Below are 22,712 nucleotides of genomic sequence, written 5' to 3'. Positions count from 1 at the left end.
GCTACCTGTTTATCCCGTTTTTGAGGACGAAGATTCAAAAGCGTCAGACGAAAAATTGGTCTAGCGAAAAATCACATAAAAAAGACCAACAGGACTAATATAATTGCTACAAACTTGGTTTGAGAGCAATTAATAATTCAGACTTTTGAATATCGAAGCGTATGAAATGTCCAAACCTCACTTAAGTCTAAAGATTAGGTTCCAGATTCTTTTCCCTGTCAAATTTTACGTAGCCCGCTTTTGTCGGTTTCTATCACACAAGGAATTTAGACTGAACTAATCAAACCGTTTTTTCTTCTGGTACACTTTTTTCTTCTGGTACGTCTTCCGGTACACTTTTTGAAGAATTGCAGACAAAAGAAACATTAGAGAAGCATACCGTTTTTTTATACATAATTAGGTAAGGATTGATCTTGGATATAACATCGTGTCGCTTCTGAATGCAGTCGTGATAAGCCAGAATAATTCTACAGGGCGCTAAGCAGTAATTTACATCTGGTCTACTTCTCAGTAAATATATCTGAACTGATGGTGAGCAGCTAACGTCTTACAATCAGATTTGCAACAGTCAGCGATTTCTCATACTCCATTGAATTAAAAATGTCATCTTAAGAGTATGAGCTGTAAATAACTCTTTCCTCTTTGAGCTCGTTAATTAAAGGAATCATAACTTGGGTCTATCCGCATAAATCTCGTTTTCGGACCTCTGAACTGCCTATCAAATATGCATTAAGAAATTAGGAGAATAAAAATAACCCGAACTTTATCAAAGCAACGCGTCCACGAGACAGAGGAAAAGACAGTAACAAAAAGTCAACTCTCAAAAACAAATTTTCCATTGTTTTTAAGTAATGTTCAGCTTCAACACTTCAGCTTTAAATTTTGCACACATTTGATGTAAATCACTTTATATACAACCGGGGCGAAGTCTATAATTACCCATAATCATATTAATAACAACTATTTTCAATATTCACAACTTCAAATACCAGCTTGCAATTATTTGATTGCAACTTCATTTTCCAATAAAATACGATTTGCCTCGTGCATTGTGTATAGCTGTTGCATTGGGTTGCGACACACACCATTCATACCACACTTTGTGTGCATCTTCGCATCTCCAGAAGTGAACAGATATCTTTTCACCTTTATTCACCCGGATGTGTTGCTTGAGAGGGAACAGAATTGGGAACCAGCTGAACATTCCCTCCGAGTGTGTGTCAGGGTTGATGCTGAAGGATACATCTTTGTAGAGGACGGTGTCGAAGTATCCTGAAAATTGACACATTTTGAAAGCATTAATTTTAGGACGCTATCAAAATTCAGTGAACATTCCCATAAAAATTCCAAAAATTCCCATCGTTAGGAATGTACTTCAGCCCGTTTTGATCCATAATTTTAAATTTGATCAAGACTTTCACCTAATTGAAGAAAACATAAACCAACTAACGTATAACGAATTGCTCTCGAACGAATGACGAGGAAAACATTTTACAGGGAGGGGGGGAACTTCTGTTTAAACTTCTGGCGAAAAATTTTATGGTGCGAAAACTTCTGACTAGAGAGGGGTTCCAACCCGGGACCTCTTGGATAAGAGTTGCGGGCATTAACCATTCTTCGTTCGAGAGCCATTATTGAAAGCAATTGGAAAACTTTTGACAGGCTGATTCAGACAAGCTTTGATCTTCAGTATATGACAAAAGACATTAGGTTACTGTACTGCAGCTTTCCGGCGACTATTATTAATATTTCGCATGTAAGATATATGCTGACAAAAATATTCGACTCAGTTTAAGTATAGCAATATCTTTTTCCCCCAACAATAGTTGAAATTCTTGAAAGTATTCAAAGAGTTTCAAAAAACAGTTCAAACTAGATTGGGAAATTAGTACTCATAATAAAAGCGAAGCAAAATTTTGATTTCAAGCTTACCTGCAATTCCTGTGATGACTGACGTTGCTTTGGACTCAAATTCAACAACGTCCTGTCTTCTGTTGTCAATTTTCTCACTCCAGTTAGGATGTTCATACGTGAATAAAGGCTTCACGTCACCAAGCGGTGTGAAGTTAACCAGTCTCACCACATAAGGTGTTTCCAGGCTATGATCAGTCGCCTTATCCAGCTCTCGGCTATGTACACACTCGACATGCAGGACGTGGCTTGATATAGGCGATATGTAGGATGTATAGCTTGATGGAATGCTAATGGCGTCTGGTTTCAAAAGACTAACAGCTCCGTCCAGACATTCCGGAGAAAGTTCGTTGTCACCGAATGAACCCAAAAGTTCACTAACAATTATGTCAGCTTTGTCGACAGAGTCAGCGTCTCGCATATCTGAAGCGATGATGCGGACTTTATCGTTCCACATGTGTTTCAGTTTATATTCGAGGGTCAGTAGTGAATTCGGGTTCTTCTCAACGGCATACAAAACGTAATCTTCATAATCTTCTAATTTGGCAGCTTCAATACAGCATGTCACTAATGGTCCTCTACCTGCCCCTAAAATCGGTAGAAAATAAGTTTATAACTACTTTTTATATAAAAACAAATATGAAATAATTAATCCAAACCGCTCAACAAAGTTTCGAAGGAAATTTTCTGATGAAGTTTAAAGTCACTTCATCCGCAGAAAATCCAGCCTCAAATTTTTCCACACTAGTAACTTCAACAAGTAATTTCCAGCAATATCTGATTTTTATAATAAACTGTCATACAATGAAAATAGTTGGCCAATACAATGACACTTGGCCAGTGGTTATGATTACCTAACCTCATATAATAGATCTTTCATTTTCGGCCACTACAGCAAAACAAACATGCAATTAACAAACCATCCATTAATCCACGTTATAAGCCACCACAATCCTAAAAATCAGTTGAAAGGCGATAATTTACTTTTTAAACTCTCAGACGTACCTAATACCATCAAAACCAACGGCCTTGACGGGTATTGTTTCCTTTTGTCTCTTATAGCCAACTGGACCGCTTCCTGGTACTTGGGATACTTGACCGGGTCTTTCTCGAACACCTCGTACGTTTGCGATTCCAAATTATCGGCCAATGGTTGCAGTGGAACTTGCAGATAGTTCTCATAACCGAATGCGAAGTCTTCAATAGAATCAAAAGGTTCTCGTTTACCATATAAATGATTGAGGTATTGGTAATACGCGGTAGTGTTTGATTGACGCGGCGAAGAGCTAATTTCTTGCAAGTCTTTTCCAGTAGAAACTACAAATTGCAAATTGAGAAAATATGTAAACAATCTGCAAATATAATGTTGATGAGCTTGGGAGAGAACAGGAAAGCCGCTTTTGTTTGTCATAAAAACAGATGTATCAATGGCAAGAGCTTTGATTGGCTCCCCAATCCAATTCTGCCACACGTTTTCACTTGAAGGCAAATCTTCCGTGATTCGCAGAAGTACGCCGAGGCGTTTATTGAAAGCATTGACAGTTCTAAATTCATCCCAAAGTTTCCATGATCTCATATCTTTTGTGTACTCGTCCTCTGTATCTGCGTGGTCACCACTAAAACAGACAAGTTGACGAATCTGCAAAGTTTTAATACTGAGTTCGAACGCCGACATCAAAATTTGGAACAACAAAAAGTTAACAGTGAGTTCGTCCGAAACATGAGTGCAAAAAACTATAATATTTTATTGCAAACTTTCACGGCCTCCAAGATCATTGAAGACTTCATGGCTACATCAGAAGACATTACTTTTTGAACCTTTGACTAAAAGCTTAAATACTAAAAGCGCTCTCATAATTTATTGAAACTATTGGATAGGAAAATAAAGACAACAAGAATAAGCACCAATCTGCAAACAGCGCTACTTTTAACATAATTTCTTATCTAAGAGTCATTACAACTAGGACTAATGTAAAGCTATTCGATTCTCTTATGCTAAACAAACATAAGAAGATGTTTATATAAATCGACAGAATCCGCAGCATGTTAAAAATTTCGTGGAAAAATTGCTGTTTACGCCACCAGAAACATAATTAACCGACGGAAACAAACAAAACTGACTGACGTCCTCGAATAGCTCTCAAACGACCGGTTGGTTTCGGTAGTAGGCAGCTGGTACTTCGCATTGGGGGTGATTAAGCATGTGGGGTATTAAGCGATTGGGGGTAACTGAGGGGGTCAAACTTTTCAGATTTAAAACCACCCTTCACAACATGAAATCGTCTCCTCAAAACAATGTCGGTGATCGCATTCTTAGAAACTAGTAAGGCGCTAAGAGAACTCCTCAACCACTTATTGCTCTCTAGCCTAGAGTTTGTCTTCTCAGCAGCTTCAATGAAATCTACAATCGGAGAGTAGCAGAGCTCTAAGAGAAAACTTCAGCGACTTACAGCGCTACACATTTACCTGCTTATCCTGTTTTAGAGGAAAGTCAGAATTGTGAGACAAAAAATTGGTCAAGCAAAAAATTGTTTAAAAAAGACCACAGGACTTTTTTGAAGCATAATCATTAGCTAAAACCGAACTGTAGCGGACAAAACCAAAAAATCAAAAGCACGACCATTTTTGCTATTTTATATGGCTTTGCAAAAAAGATAACTAAACGTCACATTGATCATTCCATAATTCTGTGAAAACCCATACAACCTAATCAAGTATCACCAAACTACGATTCCCAAAAAAACAACTACTACCATAAAACAATAACTTTTATAATTTTACGCCGGTGAGCATTAAAAATAATTACAATTTTCAACAAAAATTGTTGGCATTGTCGTCGAAAACAACCAGGTAACCCCGAACGATCACTATTAATTTTTTTACAATTTTATTCACATCATAGAACATCGAAAGAAAAAGGGCAAGTTCAGAGAAACGTTAAAAATATGATCAAGTTGAACTTCAAAAACAAAACCGGCTAACGTCAAGCGAATTGCTCTCAAACAACTGACTGTCGTAATCGCTAGCCTAAACTATGGAAGCCTAATAGGTATGGAGCACGTATCCAAAGCACAAATTGCCCCTCACATCTGCACAGCAGTGTTCGTGACTTCACCAGAACATCTCTTTCTCAGTATATGTCAGGAAATTTGTTGGTCGGGTGAAAAAACGAACGTTAAAGCTTTAGCTCGAAAAATCGTATCAACAGAACTAATTCATTTTAGAGCAAAACAGATAATGCTGCTCTCGCATTACCGCTCAAGGTTTATTAGCTTCCAGCATTTTGAAATACATATCTCTCGCGGTCTGAATCGTTAAGTAATGCATATTAAAGGAATACCCTATTGTACACTTTTGAAACAAAAAAAAAACGCATAATCGCATATCCCAGCGTAGCTAAAACTTGAAAGATATGTGACGCGGATACTCTTATATACCTGATATTGTTTGCTGTAGAACCATATCCATTCACGGCACCGTTTCCAGTTTCATTGGTTAGTGCAACTGGCACTTCCATCCATATTTGAAAATTTGACGCACCAGCAGCGCAATGATTGTACACTATTCTGGAGAGATTTGCATTTCCACCGGGCTGTAACGGTATAATAACAGCTGGAATAGCTAGATAGGTGGCATAGGACAACTCCGCGCAAAGAGTGCCCTCGGACTTGACTCGTACTTCACTAGAAGTTGCATCGCAGTTAATTTCGGATGGGGTTGTTCGAAAGACGACGAGAGAGTTCCAGTCTGAAGTCTCGACAGTTAAATCGGCACGAGAGTTGAAACATTCTCGAAGAGCTGCAAACAAAAACAGAATTATTGTTATTTGTGGAGGGAAAGGATTGTTTCCATTTTTGCCACCAGTGCGTTATGCGCCCCATAGTTATGATAACATGCACCCACTAAGCTGCAGACGGTGAACAAACGGGGAGAAAAATCGGGGAAAGACTTCCCTTAACAATCACGTTGTCTAGCAACACTTTAATGCCCAGGTTCAATTAAGGAATGTGGTGGGTTTTGGGGGGTTTGTGGTGAAACTGGTACAGAACGAAGGACGCTTTCATTGAACAGTTTTGAAAATCGAATCTCGCACACCCTAGTTATTTGCAGTAAAAAATATACGTGCATTCGTTAGAATTCGTTAGTTAAATTCATTAAAGAATTCGACAGTAAATAATTCATTACACGAAGGTTATAATTCATCTAACGCGATGGAGAAAAATCAGACCGTACATAAAAGCTATTCTACAAAGTAAGGAAAAAAATTATCAGCTGTTTATAAATTTACATAAAAGTTGTTCAGACAATGAATCGCTTTCTGGTGGTTTTTACAGAGAGCAACTCTAGCTCTATTGTAGACTGCCGACATCAACACCACGTTATCTTATTCGGAATAGTAATCATATACGATACTCCACAGTACGCTCATATAAACATTGGAAATCAGCGCTGGCACGAAGTAATCGCCAGTGTTGAAAATAAATAGACGAAAGCAGTCATAACTTCGATGTACAAATGCTGACAGCAATACATCAAGAGAAGCTTAGTGGATACTGTTCTCAAGAAGCTTAGTTCTTTTGGGACGAGTCTAAGCAACAGAAGACAACATGTAAATCTACGAACATTCCGGTCAACAGCGGCCCAACATGATGATCAAGCAGCTGCGCCTTCCAATTCATAATAGCCTAATAGTTGTGATAAACTTATTAAACAGTTTCAGAGATGTCAAATGAGAGAGAAGCCCATGATTTTCCTAGCTTGAGATTTCTGGATCAAACCCGGATTACTAACAAACAGGGCGCGAGTTTTGATGAAGATTTATTTTTATCAAAGATTGACAAAATGCTCGAAAACCGTATCAACAGCATCCTACCTGCTTGTATTAGTCAAATCATCTAAGTTCGAACTGCAATCAAGTAGCTATTCCGATCTGAAGGGGATCTCAAAAACGAGATTACCAAACATAGCACGATGACCTGTGCAATCAAGAAGAACACAGCAAGGTTGCAGCGATGTTCCAAGCAGAAACTGTTCAAATTATACACAAACGGAAAATATACGAGAGCAAAATGATAGGAACATACCGAAAAAATTCAATGACCATTATCGAAGTTGCGGAATCAATAAGAGTAAAAGTCGACGAAAATGATACATCAACTGCACAAAGGGTCCCAGGCCGGGAAATGGGTGGCCTCGTTATCATTGACCGATACGCCAAACGAGTGATGAAAACACAGAAGCTCAGAAACAAAAAAAAGTTAAAGAAAAACGGAAACAATGACAATCTTCGGCGACACATCACCTGCTAGAGCAAAATATCTGGCATCCATGAAGACGGTTTCAAGGGTCGAGTCAGTCTGGAAAAGGGAGGGTATCTTCTATCAATGTACTTGCTGTTGTGAACTTAAAGGTTTGCTCGCAAAAGCTCCATTGCAAAATATTTGAAAAATGTATTGGAGACTCCAGAAAAACATTCAAACTTTTATATAAGCCGTTAAATTGGGAAGTCATTAAAAACCAGTACCTAAGCTTTCTTCAGGCATGTCTGATACTGGACACAATTCACCAAATCTCCGAGTAGCTGAAAAACTTATTGAGTTCTATGCTAATACAGGCTAAAATATTCAGCGTAGAAGTCCTTCTGAGGCAATGCACTTCCAACTGATGTTAATGTCATTGAGAATAAGTCCAGTAACGGAAAAAAATAAGTGCCATTTTTAGATCCCTTCCGAATAAATCCAAATCCGATGAAGATCAGATTTGTAACACTGTTGAAGACGACCAGATCTGTTATCACTAAATGCCAAACAATGTTATTTAATCAAACCTTTGGCGAAAAAGATTTCCTACAGCTGAAAAAAGCTAAATCATTCACTTATATAAAGAGGAAAATTACTAGATGAGAACATTTATACACCCACTTCTCTTTCAAATTTTTGAAGTATAAGAGCGTTCCTAGAATAGACCAATATCTAAAAAAATTCTTCTAAGCAATTTTAACTTCTGCGAAAACAACTCCACTATAGATTCATTGCTGGAATTAACTGAAATAATAGGGGTAATCAAACCCCGAACGGTTAACTATCTACTCGAGCTAAAGGAAGCGTAAATCACTATAACCAAATTACTTTATAAAATAAAAAACCGGCATTCGTCATAATTGCCCAAAATGGTTTGCAAGCTGTTTATCTGATAGAGCCCAAAGAGTTCCCACGAACGGCCGGACATCAAATTTGTTTTTAAAAAATGGTGACAATCCTCAGGACTCCATACGAGGACTACTTGTAGCTGACTTAAATGATTTACCAAGTGTCATTACTTTGCTTCCAGTGAGGCACTTCACATCGCATCAGAAAAATCAATTGTACGATATGGACAAAACCATTTTACTAAATGTCTGATTTAATGAATTTTGGTGTACGGTTGCTCTATCTTTACTTCCTTAGCTCCTAATTTATTAGTGAAAAAAGAAAATTCGTACTTCACTGTACTTTAAGCAACTTTTTGGTTAAAGCGAAGATCGGTCCACTGCAAACAAATTTACAATAGTTTTGGAATTACGTATATGAGTTGCTTAAGTTTGCTCCAAAAGTATTTTCCCGCAAAAGTATTCTCCCCGCAAATAACACAAATCTAAAAAAGTTTGTTATTTGAAAGGCAGAACAAGACGAGCAACCATCAGCTACTAAAAGTGATTTTCTGGAACTCAAAATGGAACAAAACTCAAAAGTCGTGGGGCGGGGGGGCGTCAATATTGTTCAAGGTTTTGAAAGTTCAAGGACTCTCATCAGACTCTATCAGGAATTCCCCCGTTAGCCAAAACTCAATAATGAATCAATTTAAAAGTTTAAAATTCTTGGAAGGAGAAATTTATTCGAAGTGTTTCTTGTCGAATTTTTGAGAGCCTTGTCGTTCCCAAGGCTCCATTCACAAATAAGCACAAATCTACGCCAAAATTGATGCTGTGCTTTCACAGAAGGCATTGCCATTGAATTTCTGCTGTAAAAAATTAATTTCTAAAACTCTAAAAAAAAATGATTGTTTTTCTAACAGATAAAATTTGCATTTTTTAAGAATTGGATTTTTTTATTAGTTAACGAAGACTGGATGACCACTTGAGTAAGCGTTATTATGCCGTGAGCGAGAAAACAGTAGTGAATTGTTCAACCGGCGCTCTTTGAAGTAGGTCGAACGACATCGTTGCAAGTCCGTTCCCAGCTTCAAGTTCAATATACATTGCTGCTTGTGCTACTCTATTGTAAATTGCTTTGATTTAATTTTTGTTATTCTGTTTTCATAGTTAGCAAGAGCGGATAAATTAACTCCCTCTCTCTTATTTATAGAGACAGTAAAAAAAAACTTATTAAATTTTTGAATGACCTTTAGGCATCGGCTCATGAAGTGTGCTACGCATATATTATTATTAAAGGATATAATGGTCCAAAAATCAAAAGGAACACTGTCCCGTTTCAGTTAAATTTAGATCAAGCAATCAAAAGTCTACAGTTTTTGAGATTGCAGTTATAGGCCATTCGCCATGTGCAAGAGTTTGATTCACTGTAGCACTGCTCGTCTCCACATCCAAAGGAGAATTTTCCTTCTCGAGTCTATGTTGGTTATCTTGGTGAAGTTGGGTAATTGTTTCGCTAGTCGTTGAGAACGAAACCAGACGTTAAGTGCAGCAACAGCGAGCAGTGTTCTGTGGCATTTGTACATACGGTTTGTAGCCAATCGAGTAATAGAGCCGGCAACAAGATACTTAAGATTAATGAAAGAGTAACCGCAGTAATCAAATAGTACTTTTACGAGAAAAAAAAGGTCGTGTACCTAAATAATATGAGACAGGGAAGATCTTTAACTCTAGTAAGCACATTTATAGTCAGCTTCTCCAAGGATCCATTTGCAAGCATTTCTGTATGCGTTCGACAATTCTCATCCCTTCCAAGTTATGGTAGTAATCAACCCACGAGTAAGTAATAATGGGCTTGGTTCTGTAGTTTAGATAAAATAGTGTATTGCGTTTGAGCATGTAAAAAACATTTAAGGATTTCGAGGCTCTTCGCTTCAAATGAGGTATCCAACAAAGATTCTTGCGTACAATTACTCCTAGATCTTTTTCCTGGTTTGAATGGTTTAGACTACGACCACCAAAAGTATAACTTTCATTGCTCGTGCTGCTAATTGATTACTGCATATTTGTCTAGATTGAAGCTCATTCGGTTATCGAGGCTCTATTGGTAGATGTCATTTAATTCATCCTGGAAGTTTAATCCGTTATTTCTAAGAAAAAGGATATTTGCGTCCTAGGCAAAGAGAAGAGGTTCAGATAGGCGACAAAGAGTAGGTATATCATTAAAAAATACATTGAACAGTAACGCAGATGATATATCCCCTGAGGAACACCACTGCTAACAATGAAGGAAGATGAAAGACAGTTTTCTACTTTGACACATTGAGATCGATTTGAGAGGTTCGAGTAATTCAAGGTTCGACGCAGCTTTGTCAGGAGAAGTCCATGATCGACACGATCGAAGGCCTTTTCGAAATCCGTGTAAACTTTCGATTTCTTCTCTGTTGCAATTAGCATTGTAGATTTCCTCGAGCTATACTACAAGATTCACTGCACAAGAGCGGCCTCTTCTAAAACCAAATTGGCTGTTGCGGAGATAGTCTTTGTAGTGGGGATATAAAGTGTGAAGATCTGAATTATCTTATAAGGTATTAAAACGACCTGAATTATCTCATACGGTATTCCAGGTAGAATAACGCGTATAATCAATACGCGCTACTCTAGCTGGAAATTATAATGAACAGGAAAGCATTTAACAATCCAGCAGTATTCGAGCTCTACAAAAATCGATTGCTCATTTTTCGAGAAAATATCGGATTCTCATACAAGCTACTTGACCTTTTAATTACTGGTCTTTTAAGATGTTACCTTATGATAAATATACATAAAGTCTAAGAAAGTCCCCTCTTTGCGAGAAGATGTAAGCTCATTTGCTAGCTTTATTCGGGGGGTTTATGAAATAAGTAGAGCGAGAGTCACTGATTGATTTGATTGTTCACTTTTCCAGTCAACTCTATGAACTTGCTGAGGGATTGACAGTTATCGTAAGTCAGTACATTCAGTTCTTCAATGTTCTCTGGTCTGTAGTGGTCCCAAAGACGGCAATAGAAGTAATGTGTCGAGTTTTCCTCAGCTGAGCCGCATTTACACAAGGGTGATGCACACTGACTCAGTCTCCATTTGAATTCTGCAAAAAGAGGGGTGTTTCCAAAAACAAGGCTGCATTTTCTGTTGGCTAAGTAAGGATTGCCAAGGATCAGGGGGCTCTTGCTGTGGCAGTCTGGCATTGTATTTCCGAACATTCTCAGGACAGCAAATTTATCAGGTGACGACCATCTTCTCAGCCACAGTTCATTGATGAAAGCAGTGACTGACTGAGTACTATTACCTAGAGCAAGAAAGCTACCCGTGACTTTTTCAAATCCTCTAAGACAGCTTTCAAAGAGATGCTCTGTTGATCTCGCGTGATCAAGTGCGTTGAAGTGAGCTTCAGCCACTATATCCGGTTGATTCTGTTTTAATTTTGTGATAAACTTTGCGCTAATGCTCTGGAACAGAATATCTAGTGGGGGATTCCAAGCAAGACTTCACAGGCAGACATTGGTGGAGACATGCAGTTCTTGAAAATTGATCTTAAAATGCAATTCTGTTGCATTTGTAGCTTTTTCAAATGAGAATGTGCCCAAATTCGGGAAGCATAGATGAGTTGCGGTTGGATAATGGTTTTTGTAAAGGAGCGTCTGAGTGTTAAGTGTGAGACCCCACCGCTTCGAACATTTCCGCTGGATTGCGCTCCAACTTTTCTGTCCTTTACTGATAGCATTGTCGAGATGATTCTTGTATGTCAGTTTCCTGTCGATGATTAATCCTAGTGACTTTGTGATTTCTTTCGTTTTGAATAATTGACCGTTAAGATAGATTGTAGATGGTATAGGTCCAATCTGTGTGGAGTGACTATTTTTTTAGATCCGTTCACTTTCATCTTCCAGTTGAAGCACGAACTTTTTATCGTACTGCACAGATTTCCGAGCTGGTCTGTCAGGTTAGCTGACGAATCGGCATGAACCAGCACCGATGTATCGTCTGCATATTTGAACACTTCGTGCGGGCTGATCAAGAAATCATTAATAAAGATAATACATCAAAAAGATGAATAGGATCGGCGACAAAACGCTTCCCTGAGGCAGTCCAATTTGGATTTCGAATTCGTCAGAGCAAAAGGAGTCGATCTGAATGTAAGCTGTTCTGTTTCCTAAGAATGTTTATCAGCTTCAGAAGATTACCGCTGACTCTATAGCCTTTGAGATTATACAGCAGACCGTTGGTCCAAACACTATCAAACGCTTTTTCCATGTCAACATTTACTAGGGCGCTAGAGTGGCTACTTTTCAGCTTCTCCGCTTCAAGGTGTAGTCGGTACAGCGAACGAACTGTGCCTCTGCGATATCTAAAACCTTCCTAGCGTTCTTCTAGAAAAATATATTTATCGACATGTCGTCTTAGTCTGTTCGATCATTCGCTCAAAAACCTTTCCAATGAGGGAAGCGATCGATAATGGCCCATAACTGGGTTGATAACTCAGGTCCTTTCACTCTATAGTAACTACGTACCTAATTGGTCTGTCATGTTGATGTTTTTGACATGAGCAGCCCCAGATCATTGAATTGTATAAACGCACAAATGTAAAAGTTAAAGTTCTCTTAGCTTCTTGATTATGCAACTACATGTTATACATACCTATTACCTATTTAGTTGCTTTCAAGTGTTTGGCCCCTGGTTGATTTTGAATATTGAATTCGTTTGGGTGATAAAGATCACTTAGAAAATATCATGATCACCAAGGATCCGCAACCAGCTCACTCGAACTCATATACAGCGGACCCTAAAATATAATGCTCCAGGGGAGGAGGGGTCCAGTATTTTAAGAAGGAGAGCTGTACCTTTCAATGCCACAATCTACCCTTGCATCCTTTCAACTTAGCTTCTATGATTTAGAAATATTTCCTTTGGTGACATTGACTTCAAATTTGACTAACCAGATATAAACTCCGAAGTCTATCAAAAATCTATGGTGCTGCTGATCTCAATTTTTCTCCCTTCCGCAGTTGAGTTTAATCTTGTCCATTTTGAATTTATTTTGATACCATTTGTTGCAGCTCAACATTTTTGTGTTGATGCTTAAACAAGACTTCGTTGGCTTTCTGAAAGCAATTTTAAATCGTCTTCAGAGAAACAGCATTATGTAATACAAAATTAGTTGAAACTGAAGATAGCAAGAAATCATGAACTAGACAAAGACAATTAGCACCAGTTAAGCACCCTTATTCTGCATACCCACACTATCGCCTAGGTTATGGACCCAGAACCGCTGATAGCCATGCAGGAAGCAATACTGTACGTTCGCGATAGCTGTTTACTATGTATATAAAGGATTGAATTAAATATTGAATTGAATGGCTTGTGAATCAAGACAAATTAGTAGCTAAACAAAGCGAGTGAATTTTAAGCGGGAAATTTTGCGTATGTTTACACAATTGAACAAAATCCGGCTTCGCGAGTAACATCAAAAGTCATTACATGCGTTGAGTAATTTATATGTTTATACATTGCCGCCTCCGTTGATGCATGGCATCAAAAAAAATATAAATGAAAAATTACTTCAGATCATATGTCAGTTTTTGATAGCATCAACCGCTATTCAACTTTATATTAGAAAAAGAATCATATTTGGACCAAGTTTAGTCCTTGCGAAAAGCGGCTTGTGAGAATCCAACTGCCAGTTGTCAAGTCTTCCCGTGTCCGGGTACACAGGTACCGAAAGTGTGCTCGTGGGAAGGACGGCAGCGGGATCGAGTTGGCTCCTTTCTGCAGGACCATTTTCCAGAGCTTCTGGATTGAGGTTAGCTTGTGTTGATTGGTATCTTTCTGAGTATTACTCTGGGTCTGTTTGAGAATTTGCCATTTCCTGTTTTTATTTTGGCTACTCTGACCAAATTGTCATTTCCTGTATATGTTTCATGCACAATTCCCAGAGGCCATGATAAGGGAGGACTGTTGTCATCTGTGATGTACACTAAATCTCCTTTTGTCAGGTTTTGCTTTTCGGCCATGTTCTTTGACCTGGTCTGCAACTGGGATAAATATACAGTTGTCCATTTCTTCCAAAATTCTGCTATGAGTTTCTGCAAGTATTGAAAGCGCTTTTTTGGATCTTCCTCATCTTTTGTTTTTGGGATTGGGGAAACAACCAAAGGCAATTGATGATTATGAAAGCCGGTTAATAGCATAGCAGGGTTTAAGGGATAACTGTCTTTTGCATCATCTGAGACAACTGTGAGCGGTCTCGAGTTAAGTACAGCTTCGACTTGGCATAGCATTGTATATACTTCATCCAAATAGAGGTTAGCTGTTGTTCCGATTGTTTTGAACAGCAGTAGCTTCATCGATTTGACTCCTGCTTCCCATAGTCCACCAAAATGTGAAGCTTTGGCTGGAATTGTTGACCAGTTGATGCCTAAATCTAGAACAGCTTGAGGTAGACAATCAGTTCCGTATTTCTCTTTCAGTATCCTTTTGAGTTTTATGAGATCATTCAATGATCCTATAAAGTTTGTACCATTGTCTGAAAATATGCGAGCTGGGCATCCTCGTCGAGAAATGAACCGTCTAATAGCTTTCATGCCTTCCTGTGTATCCAATGCTTTAGTGACATCCAAATGAATGGCTTTTGTAACGAAGCATACGAAGACTACCAAATAACATTTGGCTTCAGTCTTGTCACATCTGTAAGGCATTGGACCGGCGAAGTCTATGCCCACGTTACTTAATGGTGGAGCTGGGTTGACCCGTTCTTGTGGTAGGTCGCCTAAGAGTTGAGAAAGGTTACGGCCATTAAACCGAAAACATGTGATGCAGTTTCCAACTATAGACCTTGTCAGCGTTTTCACTCGAATTATCCAGAACTTCTGACGCGTATGAACAACTGTTGCATTTACACCTGAATGTAACACTCGCTGATGACTGTCAAGTACGATTAACCTCGAAAGATGATTTTTGTAAGGCAAAATTGATTGAAATTTGGCAGATTCATTCAAGCAATCTGCTGCTACTAGACGTCCACCAACCTTTAAAACTCTTTCCTCATCTAGGAAGGGATAAAGTTGAAGGATTCTCGATTTTCGGCTTATGCTTTGGCTTTTCTGCAATTTGTCTATTTCATCAATATAGTTTTGCTTCTGCACATCTCTAACGAGCATATTTAAGGCATGTCGCTTGAATTCTTTTCTCTCGATTGGCTTCTTAAGCAAAATGTAAGCAAACTTTAGGACTTGCTTTGCTACTCTTATTGCTTTGTCGAGACTTCCGTAACGTTCAATAGGGAATAATTGGTCGATTTGGTGATTCGACTGCTCTATGTTTTGATAATTGAGCGGGTCGTTTTCCTCCCCCACAGGTTCGGGAATAGTGACCGAATCCATTGTTAATATTTGGCTCCGCACTACTTCCTTCTTTACTTCTGTTGACTGAAGAATTTCTGGTTGTTTTGGGATAGTCAGCTTTCCATCAGAGAGCCATTGTGGGCCTTCCCACCACATTCTAAGGGATGAAAGCTGTTTTGCTGGCACCGGGCGCGTAGTATGATTGGCTGGATTTTCTTCTGTCGGCACGTATCTCCATTTTTCTGGTTGAATTATTTGTTGGGTTTTGGCCACACGGTTAGCTATGAATGTTGAGAATCGGCTAGAGGTAGAATTTATCCAAGCTAAGGCAACTGTTGAATCGCTCCAAGCAAATATTTCAGTTGTAAATCCATTTTGGTTTACCGGTCTGAACTGTTTGTATCATCTGCGCTCCTAGAACCATTGAGCACAGTTCAAGTCTCGGTATGCTGAGTGTTTTTCTGGGCGCTAATCTTGACTTGGAACATAGCAAGGTAGACTTGGTCTGAGATTCTTCCAGTGATCGGGCATATATAGCAGCTCCGTACGCTTTTTCAGAAGCATCGCAAAACAAGTGAAGTTGTATTTTTTCAATAGCGAAGTTGGCCACAAATCGTGGTATACGTAGCTCAGATAGATGATGTAATCCAATCATCCAAGCTTTAAATTGGTCAGTTATGGTTGCCCCAACATCATCATCCCATCCAATTTCATGTTCCCAAGTCATTTGGAAAAGAATTTTGCATTGAAGCGTTACTGGTGTTAGGAGACCGATAGGGTCAAATATTTTACCCATATTGCTAGATATTGCTCTTCTGGTGGTTATATGTACATTTTCAGGATGGGGCAAGTTGCTGTTAACTGAATCTATCAACATTCTTTTGTTAGATGAAGTAAAAGTTGATTTTTTACCTTCTTTATTTTGACCACTTTTTTATTCGGCTGCGGCGTTCTTTTGTCGAACATACGTTTGTTGGACCTGGAATCTTTTTGATCGAAAAGTATCGGGCATTGTTCAGTTTTCGAATGCTTTTGTTTTTCACTACCAAATTTTTCATTTTTTGCGAAAATTTTGTCCTCAAACGTGACCACTAATTTTTGTTTTTCGGTTATTTGGTTTTCTGTGTTTGTGTAGTTATTTTCAGGTTCTGAAAGCTCGGATGACTTCGGGCAGCTATCAGTGTCTGAGACAACATCTCGGAAATCGCCAATGGGCGTTTTTTGCAGATTTTTGTCGACACCAGTTTTGACCGTTTTTTCGCCTTTTTGTGGGATTTTTGATGTTTTTTCTTGATTAAACCCTGTTAAAAATTGCATTGAATTAATCGGGCAACCATGGGGAGTTGCATGATTAGAAGAGTGGGAGTCCAATAAATGGATTTCCTTTAGTTTTTTACCGTCAAGGTTGACCACTAATTGTGGAAAATCCGATTTTTGAAACTCGTCAAGTTCGACTGATGGACACTCAATAACTGTTTCTTCGTGTTCGGGCAGATGCATTGCAACAACGCTGCACTGACTTTGGGGTCTATTGAAGTAGAAAGTGTCGGTTTTGGGCTGCCAGTTGAGACCAAGGGTTTTGATGGTGTGGTCATGTTCACCGATGAAAAGATCTTTGTTTTCTTGTAGCTCCGGGGAAATGGCTTCCATAACCTCATGTGAGTAGCTTGCCCACTTGCGAATAGACATTCCAATGAGTTCTAGAGTAGTTGTAATGTCTTTGAACAAGCCAATGACTTGCTCTTGTGTGTCACCGCCACCAAAAAGGTCATACACATAAAATGAGTTGAGTAATGAATTTTTGCAAAGAATTGATGGAGCATCTTTTGCTGTATCACGTAGTGCCCTGATGGCGTGGTATGAGCTGGAAGAAACGCCGTATATGACTCGTGTCATACGGTACTTCTTTATTGGTTGCTTTTGACTACTTCGCCAATACATCTGATGAAAGTTACGGTCCTTTTCGTTTAGTTCGATTTGGCGGTACAATTTTGTGATATCACCTGATAAAGCAATGCGATGGAGACGAAATTGAATCAGTATCTCAAAAAGGTCGGGCTGCTGTTTTGGACCAACCAGGAGGCAATCGTTGAGACTTCTTACGTTCGTTGTTTTTGCTGATGCGTTGAAAACTGCTCTGCATTTTGTAGTCGTAGAGCTTGATTTCCATACTGCGTGATGTGGCATCACAAAGTGTTTCTCGGGTGGCAGATTATGGTCGCTTTCAGGCACTGGTTCTAAATGTCCTGTCTCAATCATCTCTTGAAAGAATTCTGTGTATTGAGTTTGGGCATCTGCGTTTCGTGAAAGCTTGTTTTCGTTACCCAAAAATTGTCTGAGGGCTTTTCGAGATGATTCTCCAATGTCGGGCAACCATTCCTGACTGTCTGGATCAAAAATGGCTTCATGTTGGTCAATTGGTAGTCGAACATGAGGCCTTCCATTTTGGCCATATGTTGTTGTCGTGTCATAGTGAATAATGCACGCCAATTCTTTGGGAGTGAACATGGCTGGGGGAAGTGCTGGAACATCTTCGATTTCCCAAAATTTGGCAAAGGACTTGATTTCGTTGTCAAGGAGGCATATTGCATTCGAATTTACATCAGGTTTGTTTGCTGATTCTAGGCTAGCTAATCCTGAAACTGTCCAGCCTAGCGTAGTTTCTGTGAGGCATAAGGAACCTTGTTTCAGTATTCGTCCTTTTATTATCTGTGTGCGTGCAGAAATACCGAGTAGTATGTCTATTTCGCCTGGTTGCCAAAATTGATCATCAGCCAAATTGTAATTGACCAAGTCTGCGTAGTCAGTCTCTGAAAGGGGCTGATTTGGATTTTCACTGGCTGTAATTGTCTTCAGCACTACGCAGTTGAGAGTAATATTTTCCCCAGTTTTGGGAATAATTTCAAGTTTGAGAGAACCGTCAACTGGCATTGAGTCTTTCTGATTGACCCCTATGATTCTTTCATTGGAAGGTTTTGGTTCTAATCCCAGTGTCTTGCAGGCTTTTGCTGTAACTGCCTTGATATGAGCTCCTGTGTCTAACAATGCTCTTAGATTGTGTATTTGTTTGTTTCTACCAATTACTTGAACACGAGGAGTTGGTAAAATAGTCATTTGGGAAGATCTTCGAGTCAAATTACAAGCATGTGTGCCTAAAGCATTGAAAGCCTCATGTAAAAATGTATGATGCTTACCCTGACATGTTTTGCATCTAGACTGTGACGAACATTGGTCACTTTCGTGATTGAAACTCAAGCAATTTTGCCAGGACTTACTGGCGGCTATGGCAGACTGCTTATCTTTCGCTGAAAGGTCCTTGAATTTTGAGCAAGCCCACGGAGCATGGCATTCTCTGCATTGAGTCACGACACACGGATGTTTGAAGCCTTGCTTCGATCGCTCATCCCGTCCAGTGATGTGCAGTTGTTTGGGGGGAATGGGATCGTTTAGCATTTCCATCGATCTTACTCTGTTGTCAAGAAAGGTCATCAGTTCGTCAAATTTAAGACATTCAGTGCCTTCATTTTTGAGTTCCCATGCTTTCTGAGAGTCGACATCCAATTTTGTGAAAAGAAGATAGTGCCACATGTCGTTATCAACTCGTCGGCCAAGTGAGTGAATCGACTGAGTTACTTCATTGAACGTACTGTGTAGCAGACGGAGTTGGTAATTTCTTTCTCCTCTCACAGGCTTGAAATCAACAGCCCTAGCTTGCAATGTGCGTAGAATTATGCGATCGTTTTTGTATCGATGCTCGAGTAGATTTCTTGCAGTCTCGTAGTTGCTGTCAGTTGATGATAGGCTTTTTATTAGTTTTTCAGGGGGACCTGATAAGCAACTTTTAAGCACGGCTGTATCGAATTGATCGATAAAGGCTATCCAGTCAGTGAATTTGCCATCGAATTTGGGTAGCTGTATCTGTGGTAGCTTTGCAACACGCGGCTGGTGCTGTGTTGCATCTCCGAGAGACGTATTCATAGTCACGTTTTCGTCCACCTTTTGCAGCTCAAATTTGTCTATGGCTTTTCCCATTTGAAATAGTTTCTTGCGGACTACTGTGTGCTTGTCTTGAACCAGATCGAATTCTGTATCGTACTGATCATCCTGCACTGTTTCCAAATAGGATTCGTCTAGTTGCTGTTGAATTTTGAAGCATTCAGTAGCTTCGGAGAGGGCCAATCTGAGCTCGTCTTCGTTAAATGGCTGGCTAAGTCTATCCCATTCATCAAAAATCTTGTTGAGCTGTCGTGAATTGTCACGCCTCTTTCTGGAACTTGTCTCTGTAGACGCTGCTTGGCTCATTTTGTCGGCGGACCAGAATAATGTACGTTCGCGATAGCTGTTTACTATGTAAATAAAGGATTGAATTATATATTGAATTGATTGGCTTGTGAATCAAGAGAAATTAGTAGCTAAACAAAGCGAGTGAATTTTAAGCGGGAAATTTTGCGTATGTTTACACAATTCAACAAAATCAGGCTTCGAGAGTAATATCAAAAGTCATTACATGCGTTGAGTAATTTATGTTTATACAAATACTTTTTCTCATTTTTATCTCAAACAGAAGCAAGAACACTTAACATAACCCACTAACGTCGGGCGAATTGCTCCCAGACGACCGGCGAGCTTTTGTTTTCGGTAATAGCTCGCTGACGCTAAGGGATGCTAGCATTCGGGGGGGGGGGGTGATAAAGCGAAAAAAATGCATTAAAAAGACCACAAGCCCACTATAATTGCCACAAACTTCGCTTGAGAGCAATACATTATTTAAAAAAAATGAATTATCCAAATTTACATCACCAATTTTCTAAGGAAAGGAAGATGAGTAAACCTATAAGCTAGCTGTGACCCCTTTCTGCATCCCCTCACAGCATTGTGGGCGTAAAACTTTTAGCTCCTCGTGCATATTTTTACATTAACGTGCTATATAAGAATTGAAGTAGCGCTGAAGGTAAAAACAATATATTCTCATCAAATGAAGTAAAAACCTTGAATTAAAATGTCCATCTTACTTTTGAAGCTTCGCGTGGCAGAGTTACATTCCGATGATGACTGTGACGGTTCTTTAATTGGCAGCACAACGAACTCATACCCTGACTCTTTTGTGCATTCTAGTGCGCTTTTGATGTCACCACATGAGGACAATTCAACACCTGCAGACAGCCGTTCTCGTTTCTTGGGTGTGGCAGACATTATATATCTGCAGTTACAAACTGAAGATACTACGAGTTGTACAATCAATATGCGAAACGCCCTCACTAACAGTATGAATGTATCACCGAACACGGGTACAAGAAAAAACGAAAAACTTAATTTGACGCTAAAACATAAGTTATCCAAATAGAAAGTGCACAGATAAAGATATGCAAAGTTTTCAAAACAAACGTGCGCTGGTGAATTACTAAAAAATACTGTTTAATGCAGAGATCACTCACGTCAGCTATTCAATAATAGAGGTGTGTTGTTAGTTGTCATTTATAATATGTTGACCTTTTAAATACAATGTCTATCAGTACTGTAATAAACAGAACACACCTCCGATGGTACTATAAAGACATGGCTGTCCTCTGATAGGGATACCCAAAGAAAGTACAAAAAGGATACCAATTTTGCAAAAAAAATGGTTACCATAGTTAAGAGCCAATTTTCTGATCATAAGTAATCCATAACTTTTGGGGTGGTCGTTTCACTAGCTCATTAATTGGTTGTCCTGCACTGTTTTATGCAGCCGATTTTTTTGTTTAGAAAAAAATAAACAAAAGGTCATCTGAATATCATTTTTTTTACAAAAAAAAAACATTTCCATTTCTTAATTTCATTTCAAACATTTAGAAGTTTAGATTCCTATTTATTGAGCTAACTGTACCAACAGAGAAAGCTGAAACGTTGCAGGTTCCAAGGGATTGAATGTACCATTTCATGGCATATAAAGTGCTACATAGCAAAATATTAACGATTACCTAATCTAAAATTGAAGAAATTTTCAAAATTGAGCTCTTTTCAAAATTGAAGCACTGTTTGGATGTCTATAAATTGTTGGTTCCGATTTTTAGCATAAGCTGCAGGGATCACTAAAATAATGTTCACTTAAAATAATGCCTAAATCTCGCGGTTATAAAAAATTCGGCAAAGCATCAAATTGAAAACCATCTGAACACAGAAAAAAGGTCAGCATATACAAATTCAATTTTGCCTGCTCTATAAATGACTAATTCGTTCATTTTCTGATTTTTTTCCTGCTCATAATAGAACACTTTCGGCTATGCTTGTTGTTGTTGTAGATTTACGGCAACTGTCGTTATTGCTAAAGGGAGTGATACGTCCTAGTCGTGAAAAAATTTAAAAACAACGTCCATATATTTTGACATCACACCAGTGACACCCCTCCCGATATTTTAAGGTAGATACTTAAGCTCCTGCTCAAACAAAAGTAGCAGTCAAAAAAGTTTACTTTAAAAGTAATGGTAACTTGCACTGTCAAAAAGACGGTTTGACAATGGGGGCTTCCCTGGCAGTTATCTTGGCCAATATTTTTGGCAGTTATCTTCAAAACTTTTGAAAAACGAACGTAATACTGAGGATGATGGGAGAAACAAAAACCTCTTACAAAAATTTGCCATCTCTTATAAAAGTGGTTTGGAATAGCAAGGTCTTCGAGTGCGAAACTGTGAGATCTGGTATCACAAATGTCTAAAGGTAAGGTGCAGTACGAAAAAAATGCAGGACGTTGTTTGGAAATGCTTTGAATGCGAACACTCACCAACGAATAGCCAAACTAGACAAAGAAAACGCAAGATATGTAGATGAGATAATTTGCACAGTTAAAGACAACCAAGCGAGATGCACCAAGCGAGATGCACCTAAATGAACAAACTGCAAACACTAATGAAGAGAAAGCCGAGTTGTTCAATTTATTTTTCCAGAGTGTTTTCAATTCAAAAATATCAAAAGTTGAGAACCAGTTCAATTTTGAAGAAAAAGATCTTAATCGCTTTGATATTTCAGAAAAAGAAATTGAAAGTATACTAAATAAACTTGATACTAGTAAAGCCAACGGCTCTACTGATATGAGTAACCTGTTTCTGAAGAATCTATCAAAAACAATAAGCAGAGCCTTACTTCTACTTTTTCAAACATTCATTAACAAAAGTAAATTTCCACCATATTGGAAACAAGGTGACATAACACCAATACACATTGAGGGCGATAAAGCCGCAATCAATATGTATAGACCAATTAGTTGCTTATGTTGCCTCTCACAAGTTTTCGAGAAATTTATGTTCAAGAAACTC

The 22,712-nt window shown here is 38.7% G+C and overlaps 2 protein-coding genes across 2 annotated transcripts in view; one reads left to right on the top strand and one right to left on the bottom strand.

The window, feature by feature from the left end:
* Positions 1 to 798: 798 nt before the first annotated feature.
* Positions 799 to 20,810, bottom strand: LOC142340573 (protein arginine N-methyltransferase 5-like). Its single transcript, XM_075391241.1, has 5 exons — positions 20,433 to 20,810; positions 5,349 to 5,709; positions 2,917 to 3,527; positions 1,933 to 2,499; positions 799 to 1,272 (listed from the first exon to the last, which is right to left on the bottom strand). The coding sequence occupies exons 1-5, from the start codon at positions 20,611 to 20,613 to the stop codon at positions 1,016 to 1,018; spliced, it is 1,977 nt and encodes a 658-aa protein (XP_075247356.1). The 5' UTR covers positions 20,614 to 20,810; the 3' UTR covers positions 799 to 1,015.
* The window catches only part of LOC142340572 (protein arginine N-methyltransferase 5-like), a 102,388-nt gene continuing 88,949 nt past the window's right edge, over positions 9,274 to 22,712 (top strand). The window contains exon 1 of the mRNA XM_075391240.1: positions 9,274 to 9,280. The gene's annotated coding sequence lies outside the window, so the exon portion shown is untranslated. The remainder of the gene's footprint in view (positions 9,281 to 22,712) is intronic.

The sequence above is a fragment of the Convolutriloba macropyga genome, chromosome 6, assembly GCF_964194025.1.
Source record: "Convolutriloba macropyga chromosome 6, txConMacr16.3, whole genome shotgun sequence".
Classification (NCBI taxonomy): Eukaryota; Metazoa; Xenacoelomorpha; order Acoela; family Convolutidae; genus Convolutriloba; species Convolutriloba macropyga.
Note: the sequence above shows the minus strand (reverse complement) of the source record. Positions and strands in the feature narration are given on the sequence as shown.